The following is a 10,000-nucleotide window of genomic DNA, read 5'->3' as shown; positions in this document are numbered from 1 at the left end:
TTTGATAGAAATTCTCTCTGATGCCCTGATATTTTCCACAGGCTGTGAGGAAGTGCATCTCTGTCTCAACTACTCCCTGACTGCAGTGAGAGCATATCCTGTCTTCTCTTGGCAGCCTGGTCTGCCTGTGTCTGCCTTTTTCGATCGCTAGGCTATGTTCGCTAAGTCTGTACCTTGTCAAGGTACTTCTCAGTTTGTTATCCTTTACCATGGTCAGGTAATCAGCTATGTTGTATTGTCTGTTTAGGGCCAAGTAGCAATTGAGTTTGCTTTGGGTTTTTGTTGTTTCTGCCCAATATGACAGATATTTTTCCTTTTGCTTAGCGACGATTGTGTTGGGTCGAATTCTTTGTGTTACCCTGTCACTGTCCTGGGGCTGGTTATTGTTAGTATTGTTATTAGTTACTTTATTGAGTCCCAGGACTAGTTGACTGAGGGTATTCTTCTTTATGGTCAGCTCTTGGCATTTCAGGGCATCGTAGTGATAGCATTGGGGGTTGCTCATTTGTAGGTGATTCCAAAATTTGGTGGCTCTTTTTTGGATAGTGATTATTAATGGGTATTGGCCTAGTTCCGCCCTGCATGCGTTGTTTACTGTTTTCCTTTGAGTCCGGAGGATACTTTTACAGAATTCCGCATGTAGGATCTCAATTGGGTGTTTGTCCCATTTTGCAAAATCTTGTTGTGTTAGTGGTCCCCAGACCTCACTGCCATAGAGTGCAATTGGTTCAATTACTGATTTGAAAATTTTGAGCCAAATGCTAATTGGGATTTCTATTTGGATTGATTTTTTGATGGCATAGAAAGCCCTTCTTGCTTTCTCTTTCAGTTCATTCACAGCCAGTTTGAAGTTTCCCGTAGAACTGATTTTTAAGCCCAAGTATGTGTAGTGAGTGGTTTGTTCAATTTTGGTTGTTCCTACTGTGAAATTTATTGTGGGTCCATGTTGTTTGGATCTTTGCTGGAACACAAGGACTTTGGTTTTTTGGGGATTTATTGTCAGGGCCCAAGTCTGGCAGTACGACTCCAGCAGGTCCAGGTTCTGCTGTAGACCCTCCTTAGTTGGTGACAGCAGAACCAGGTCGTCGGCATAGAGGAGGAATTTAACCTTGGATTCATATAGGGTGAGGCCGGGTGCTGTAGATTGTTCAAGTAGTTTTGCCAATCCATTAATGTAAATATTAAAGAGTGTCGGTGAGATTGGCGAGCCCTGCGTCACCCCCCGCCCCTGTGGGAAGTATTTTGTTTGTTTGTCTCCAATTTTAACTGCACATTTATTGTTTGTATACATTGATTTAATTACATCATATGTTTTACCTCCTACCCCGCTTTCGATAAGTTTCAGGAATAAACCGTCATGCCAGATGGAGTCGAAAGCCTTCTGGAAATCTACAAAGCATGCGTAGATTTTGCTTTTGTTATGGTGAACGTGTTTGTCAATTAGGGTCTGTAGGGTGAAGATATGATCGGATGTTCTATAGTTTGGCAGGAATCCAATTTGGCTTTTACTCAAGACATTGTGCTCTTCAAGGAAGTTTATAAGTCTTTTGTTTATGATGCTACAGAATACCTTCCCCAGGTTACTGTTTACACAGATGCCTCGATAGTTGTTTGGGTCGATTTTGTCCCCACTTTTGTATATGGGTGTTATGAGTCCTTTGTTCCAGATGTCAGGGAAATAACCGACACTCAGAACCAAGTTGAAGAGTTTTAGGATAGCCAGTTTCAGTTTGTCGTCTGCGTGTTTAATCATCTCGTTTAGTATGCCGTCTGTCCCGCAAGCTTTTCCTGGTCGCAGGTCCTTGAGTTTTTCAAGAAGTTCTTTTTCTGTTATTATGGCGTCTAGCGGGTTTTGGTTATCTTTTATGGCCATTTCAAGCTTTTCAAGTTTTTTGCGTATTTGGTGTTGCTCTGGTCCTAGTGTGTTTTTCTGGTATAATTTTTCAAAGTGGTTTACCCATGTGTCCCCATTTTGAATGGACAAATCGTCGTGTTGTTTTTTGTGTAGTGTTTTCAAGTTGTCCCAGAAACAATTCGACTCAATGGATTCCTCCATGGAGCTGAGTGTATTCTTAATAAATTGCTCTTTTTTGGTCCTGAGTGTGTTTCTGTATTGTGTTAGCGTCTGACAATAAGTAAGGCGTAATTCCTCGTTTTCTGGATGTCTGTGTTTTTGGTTTGATAGTTTTCTAAGTTTTTTCCTCATGTTATGGCAATCATGGTCAAACCATTTTTCATAGTTTTTTGTTTTGGGTTTGTTCTTGCGAGCTTTCAAGTTTGCATTTGTTGCCAAATTATCAAAAATATTGTTTAGTTTACTAACTGCCCGGTTTACGCCTTCTTTATTGTGAGTGTATATGTTATCCAGAAAGGTGTCTAAGAGAGCTTGAGTTGATGCATTGCTAATTGTTTTCTGGTATTTTTCCGTGTCGTTTTTGGCCCATCTGTACGATTTTTTGGTGTTGTACAGTTTACTGGGTTGTGTTTCTATGTTGTTTGTTTCTGTCTTTTTGAGAAACATAGTAATTTGACTGTGATCTGACAGTGTTGTTTGTGGTTTGACTGTGAATGCTCTGAAAGAGGATGGGTCCAAGCCTGTAATCATATAGTCTACTGTGCTGCAGCCAAGAGGTGAGCAGTAGGTCGATCTTCCTAGGAGGTCTCCTATGAACCTACCATTGACAATGTACAGACCCAGGTTTCGACAGAGCTGTAGTAGCTGTTTACCGTTGGTATTTGACTGCTTGTCGCAGTTATGCCTGTATGGAAGGGAAGGGATGTCAAAGTGGTTATTCCCGAATACGTAATTGTTTCCCTGATTATTGGTGAAGTCTGGTTCTTCGCCCGTTCTTGAATTGAGGTCCCCACAGATCAACACGTTCCCCTGGGCCTGGTATTGGATAATTTCCCCCTCCATGTTGGAGAAGGTGTCCTCTTTGTAGTACGGGGAATCGATTGGAGGGATATAAAGTGCGCAAATGTAAACATCTTGGGTGTTTGAGATAATCTCCCTCTCAAGTTCGAGCCATATATGGTTTTCGCCCTTTTTTATAAATTTGATGTAATTCTTAAGTTCTGTTTTAAACCAGATCAGTATGCCTCCGGAGTCTCTGCCTTGGGTTACACTTGGTAATTTATTGGAGGGGACCACTAGCTCAGTGTACCCTTGGGGACAGCCGGTGTGTCCTTTTCCTTTATACCAAGTTTCCTGTAAAATGATAATATCTAGATCTTTAGTTTCCTCTATGAACTCTGGGGTCCTACTCTTCACTTCTCGCAGTGAAGAGCGTAGACCTTGGATATTCCAGGTCGAAATATATAAGGATTTCATGTTAAGTTTTATCTTTTTCTATGATAGGTTAAAGAGTGGTACGTGTTTGTCGTGTCTAAGTGTGGGGAAAAAAAAAGATCACCCCAGTTGTCTACAAAAGTTAATACAATTTGGTTACAGTTCTTTCTATTAATTAGTCCTTGATCCATAAGGCGGAAGTAGATGCTGCTGCACATCTGCTTATTGTCTCTTAATGGATTGTTTCTGTCTGAGGTATTGCGTACGTCCTGTGCATCTCTCCCTCTGTCTGGCTGGTAGCGGTCCTATTCCCCTGTGGGACAGGAGTGGTGCAGGTCTGATAATGTTGTTTTGCATGGGGATCCTCTCTGGTCTCGGTTGGTGTGGTGGTGGTCTTTGTAGTGTTCCTGATATGTACCCCGCTGATCTCTGGTGGTCGGGGGGGGGTCCTCTTGGAGTCTGGGTATGGACCCGGTTAAAAGCGACGTCCTTCAGGGCTTTAGCAAAGATCGAAATTTTTTGCCTTTGGATGTGGACGTGGTCGTAAAGACATTCTTCATCGAGGGTGGGGTGTTGGGCCAGGTGTACGTTGTGGTTTGATTCGCATTCTGTTGCTATGCTGGCATTTATCTCATGAATTGTGTTGTTGTTGAAGTCTGTTCTCGGCAATATTGTGGAAACAGTGATTCTAGTGTTTGGAAATGTACTGCTTGCCTTCCTAATCATTGCTCTGAGCGATGTTGCTACCTCTTTCTGTTTGGCCTTTAGGTCATTTGTGCCCGTGTGTATTATTATGTGTTGGGGGGAGCCTAATCTGGCTTTGGTCAGCCATCCCATGGCTCTGTCTGTTGTTGGGCACCAAATCTTTTCTACTTTACTTCTAGGGAAGAGCTTTTTCTCCCATAGAAATTTCCCATTTGAGTCTATGAGTATTACGACGTCAGCCTTGTTTGTGTTTACTGTCTGGTGGCTTTCGCCTGGACTCATGGTGTGTGTGCTGGGCTGGGGTGTCTGGTGTGTGCGTACCTCTTGTGAGCGGCTCGCTTGTGGTTCCATGGTGGTGGGGGAAGATTGCGAGTCAGCATGCTGGTCGGTCTGTGTGGCACCCCTTGTATTGTGTGTCTGTTGCTTTTGTTCCGTGTGGGAGTGCAGCCGTTCCGTCCGGCTCTGTCTTGTCTTATCTCTAGTCTCTGGTTGCTGGTCTAATGGTGTTTTCTCTCCTCTATGGCTCTTCTTTTTCCTGCAGCTCTTTCACCTGATTCTTAAGTAGATTCACCTGGTTATCAAGTCTATTCAGCTCTCTCTTGTGTCTCTCCCTCTCCTGCTTTTGTTTGTCATTCAATTTGAGGACCTCCTCTCTAAGTTTAACCATCTCTATCTCTAATTGATTAAATTTATCTTTTGGTTGTATCTGGCTGTGTGATCCCGGGGTATGTGTCTGGTCGGCCCTGGAAGGCTCACTCACTTCCTGGCTAAGCTGGTCGGCCCTGGAAGGCTCACTCACTTCCTGGCTATGCTGCTCTTCTCTTGGTGGGCTGGGAATGGTAGGGGAACTATGTGTGGCTTCCTCCGTGGTAGTTATGCTGGGGTTTGTCAGTTGTATCGTGTGGCTGTGGTTCCCCGGGGTTAGTGTCTGGTTTGAACTGTGTGGCTCGTTCATCCCTTGACCATGCAGATTTTCTCCTGGTAAGTTGTCAATGTTGGGGGGAGTGCGGGCCACTCTGGGGCTGTTCATTCCCCTCGTAGTTGATCTTTTCAGTGTCCTGAAGGCCGTTGCAAATTTGTCGAGGTTGCCTTGCACTAATATTGTTCCGGTATTGTACGCGTTGACAGTCGTGATTGAACTGTCTCCTGGTGTGTTAATTTTCATTATGGACCCATTTGCGGTATTTTTTAGCTTAACACTGGTATAGTGTGATTTTATTGCTCTGATCCAAGCCGCTGGCTGATCTGAGTAGAATATGAGGTTACTTTTTGTCCCATTGTTGTAACAGTCAGTAAAGAGAGTTTCTGGTTTTTCTCTCATCTGAGCATGCTTGATCGTTTTTATAGCTTTTTTTGTGGTGTTGGGGGGAATCTGGAAGCGGGGCTGTTGTGGATCTTCTGATTCGCTCATTTTTGGTAAAGTATTGTTGATCTTAGAATAAGCTTTTCTGGGGCCCCGGGTTTGGTGTTACCCTCTCCCTGTTTGCGAACTTTCCCGGTCCCCCTCTCCGACCCCGTGGTCCCTGGGCCTCGGCTCCTGGGTTCACCCTTCTCAGGTCTGAGTCTGTGAGCCACTGTTTCCCGGTGCCTTCGGGCTGTTCCCCTCCCCCTCAGAGGTCTCTGGGCCTCTGTTTCGGCCTGGCTCCTCGGGCCTTTCCCTGGGCCTCCCTCCCTGGGCCCTGTACTCACGGTCTTGGTTGCGAGCCTTCTGGTTGCTCTCCTTCTCCTCAGAGGTCTCTGTGCCTGCTGGCCTGGCTCCTCGGGCCTTTCCCGTGCTGGATTGTTGGGCTGTGGCCCGAGTCCCCTCGGCTGTGCTGATTGCTGGATTTCCGGGCTGCGTTCCGAATCTCCTCGGCTGTGCCGATTTCTGCGATGCGGCCCGAGTCCTCTCCGCTGTGCCGATTGCCGGGCTGCGTTCCGGATCTCCTCGGCTGTGCCGATTTCTGGGATGCGGCCCGAGTCCTCTCCGCTGTGCCCGTTGCCGGGCTGCGTTCCGATTTCTGGGATGCGGCCCGAGTCCCCTCGGCTGTGCCGGTTGCTGGACCGCTGGGCTGCGGCCCGAGTCACCTCGCCTCCTCGAACTCGGTCCCGATGCCGCCGACTCAACCACCGCTGCTGAAGCCCCGTGTGGCTGCCGTTCACTGGTTTGTGTAGTTCTTCTCTTGTTTCTTTTTTTTTTTTTGCTTTGGCTTTTTTTTTTCCTCTATTTTCCTCTGGGTTTTTTTTTTCTTTGGAAGTCTTTCTGGCGGTCTTTTCCTTCTCTACTTTGTCTAGACTAATCTAAACTTAAACTAACCTAAACTAAACTAACTTAACTAGAACTAAATTTAATTTTAAAACCTTTTTAAAAATTGAAATGAAATGAAACTTTTTTTCCCCACTTTAGACACTAAAAACACTAAAATCTCAGCAGCCCATCTTCAGCATGTGTATTCACTCCGTTTGCAATTCTCTCTCCCCACAGCAGCAGGAGCAGCTGGCAACACAACCTGCTCCTCTGACTGACACACACCCTCACACACACACACACACCCTCACACACACACACACTCCCTCACACACACACACACACCCTCACACACACACACACTCCCTCACACACGCACACACACCCTCACACACACACACACTCCCTCGCACACACACACACTCCCTCACACACACACACACACCCTCACACACACACACACACCCTCACACACACACACACTCCCTCACACACACACACACTCCCTCACACACACACACACACCCTCACACACACACACACTCCCTCACACACGCACACACTCCCTCACACACACACACACTCCCTCGCACACACACACACTCCCTCACACACACACACACACCCTCACACACACACACACACCCTCACACACACACACACTCCCTCACACACACACACACTCCCTCACACACACACACACACCCTCACACACACACACACTCCCTCACACACGCACCCACTCCCTCACACACACACACACACACACCCTCACACACACACACACACCCTCACACACACACACACACACCCTCACACACACACACTCCCTCACACACACACACACACCCTCACACACACACACCCTCACACACACACACACTCCCTCACACACACAAACACACCCTCACACACACACACACTCCCTCACACACACACACACACTCACACACACACACACACCCTCACACACACACACACTCCCTCACACACACACACACTCCCTCACACACACACACCAACCCTCACACACACACACACTCCCTCACACACACACACACTCCCTCACACACACACACACCCTCACACACACACACACCCTCACACACACGCACACTCCCTCACACACACACACACACACCCTCACACACACACACACTCCCTCACACACACACACACACCCTCACACACACACACACACCCTCACACACACACACACACCCTCACACACACACACTCCCTCACACACACACACACACCCTCACACACACACACACTCCCTCACACACACACACACACCCTCACACACACACACACACCCTCACACACACGCACTCTCCCTCACACACACACACACACACCCTCACACACACACACACTCCCTCACACACACGCACTCTCCCTCACACACACACACACACACCCTCACACACACACACACTCCCTCACACACACACACACTCCCTCACACACACACACACACACACCCTCACACACACACACACACCCTCACACACACACACACACCCTCACACACATGCACTCTCCCTCACACACACACACACACACCCTCACACACACACACACTCCCTCACACACACACACACTCCCTCACACACACACACACACACACCCTCACACACACACACACACCCTCACACACACACACACTCCCTCACACACACACACACTCCCTCACACACACACACACACCCTCACACACACACACACTCCCTCACACACACACACACACCCTCACACTCACACACATCCACACACACACACTGACATGAATCTTGTCATTCATGTGGAAATGACCCATGAATTGATACTGGGCGGCCTGCTGGTGGCGCTGTCCAGGAAGAGTATAAATACTCGGGCATGGGCCCAGCTTGCTCAGGACATTCTTTAACAGGGACTAGTGAAGGACACAACTAGATCTCCATGTTGAAAGACAGTTGATTAAAGCCTTGTTTAATACTCAGACCATTTGCCTAGTAGTTTTCTTACGTCAATTTAATCAACAGCAACCCGCTCCACGCTCTGCGTGATTTGGGAACAGACAGCTACGATTCAAACTGTAGAAGGGAACTCGGACGTAGTAATCAATCCATCATGGAGAAACTACTCAGACCCGCCCGTCTCAACCTGGACCCGAATTCACTTACAGCTGCTAAGTTATGGAAACACTGGTATCGTTCCTTCAGCAACTTTCTCGAGGAGTGTGGTGAGAATGTTCCTAATAAGTTACGAATGCTTGCCAATTATGTATCCCCTCATGTGTTTGACTATATCGAAGACTGTGTAGACTATGACTCCGCTATCCAAACACTACAGCAACTATATGTTAAGGCCCCAAACAACATTTTTGCTCAGCACCTACTGGCCACAACTCGCAACAACCCGGGGTATCTCTTGACGAATTCCTTCAAGTGCTTCGCAGGCTCAGCAAAGATTGTAACCTTAAAGCTGTCTCAGCTGAGCAGTACCGGGAGGAATTAATTCGTGACTCTTTTATTAACGGAATTGCTTCTCCCCTCATACGCCAGCGTCTGTTGGAGAATAAAACCCTCAGGTCACAAGCTGCCTATAACCAGGCATATTCTCTGGACTTAGCTCAAAAAATTCAGATGCCTATTTTTTACCATATGCATGAACTGCTGCTACCACTTTTAGTGACTCCCCCGGTAAGGCTCAGGTGGAAGCCCTCACTGATGACAACCCTACACTAGTGGCATCTTGGCAATCTAAAAAGAAGCGTTTCTTCTGTGGAGGTGCTTTCCACTATAGGAAATTTTGTCCTGCTCATAATGCAACCTGCAATCATTGCAGTAAGAAAGGTCACTTTTCTAAAGTATGCTGGTCAAGAGCCTCTACTAGTGTTGCAGCTGCTATCTATAAAACTGCTCCTCCCCCAAGAGCCACTACTAGTGTTACAGCTGCTATCTATAAAACCGCCCCTCCCCCAAGAGCCACTACTAGTGTTACAGCTGCTATCTATAAAACTGCTCCTCCCCCAAGAGCCACTACTAGTGTTACAGCTGTTTTTCCCCAAAGCCTGTCCCATGCAGCCATGAGGGTTTCGGTAAATGGACACATTTTGAGTGCATTAATCGACTCATGTAGCTCTGACAGCTTCACCAGTGAGCGGGCTGTCAGTAAGTTAAAACTGTGTATTTACCCCTTGGACAGGGAAATTGTAATGGCTCTGGCGACACTGACCACTAACTCTTCTGGCTTTTGTCTTGTTGACCTTATTCTCAATGGCCGCACTTATTTCTCCACCCGGCTCAGGGTGCTCAAAAACCTATGCAGTGATGTGCTCCTGGGACAGGATTTCCAGAAACAACACAAAAGACTCACTTTCGAGTTTGGAGGGCCAAAGCCAGAGCTTACTATTTCAAAAGTACTGTTTTGTGCGCTTTCGGCGGCTTCACTCGACGAGCCCTCCTTGTTTGCCAATCTTTCCCCCCGATGTAAGCCCATAGTCACTAAATCACGATGTTTCAGCCAAGATGATCTATCCTTTATCGAGGCAGAAATCTCTCGCCTTTTAGCTGACGGTATCATTGAGCCATGTTCACCTTCCTGGCGGGCTCAAGTCATCGTTGTTATAAATCATCCGAAGCAACACAAGAAATGTCTTTGCATCAATTACTCACAAACTATTAACCAGTATACCGACCTGGATGCCTACCCACTACCACGCATTGATGACATGGTCAATAACCTTGCCAACTACAGGGTATTTTCAACTTTTGACTTAAAGAGCGCATACC

General features: G+C 46.9%; 1 protein-coding gene across 1 annotated transcript in view; it reads left to right on the top strand.

Annotated features, from left to right (window-relative positions):
- The window catches only part of LOC147119938 (glutathione S-transferase LANCL1-like), a 109,226-nt gene extending 99,777 nt beyond the window's left edge, over positions 1 to 9,449 (top strand). The window contains exon 7 of the mRNA XM_085984182.1: positions 9,414 to 9,449. Within this exon, the coding sequence (XP_085840308.1) occupies positions 9,414 to 9,449 (36 nt within the window). The remainder of the gene's footprint in view (positions 1 to 9,413) is intronic.
- Positions 9,450 to 10,000: the final 551 nt, after the last annotated feature.

The sequence above is a fragment of the Somniosus microcephalus genome, chromosome 4 (genome assembly GCF_052327205.1).
Source record: "Somniosus microcephalus isolate GS21.2 chromosome 4, FLI_Smic_1.0, whole genome shotgun sequence".
Taxonomy (NCBI): Eukaryota; Metazoa; Chordata; class Chondrichthyes; order Squaliformes; family Somniosidae; genus Somniosus; species Somniosus microcephalus.
This window is presented reverse-complemented; position numbering and strand designations above follow the sequence as displayed.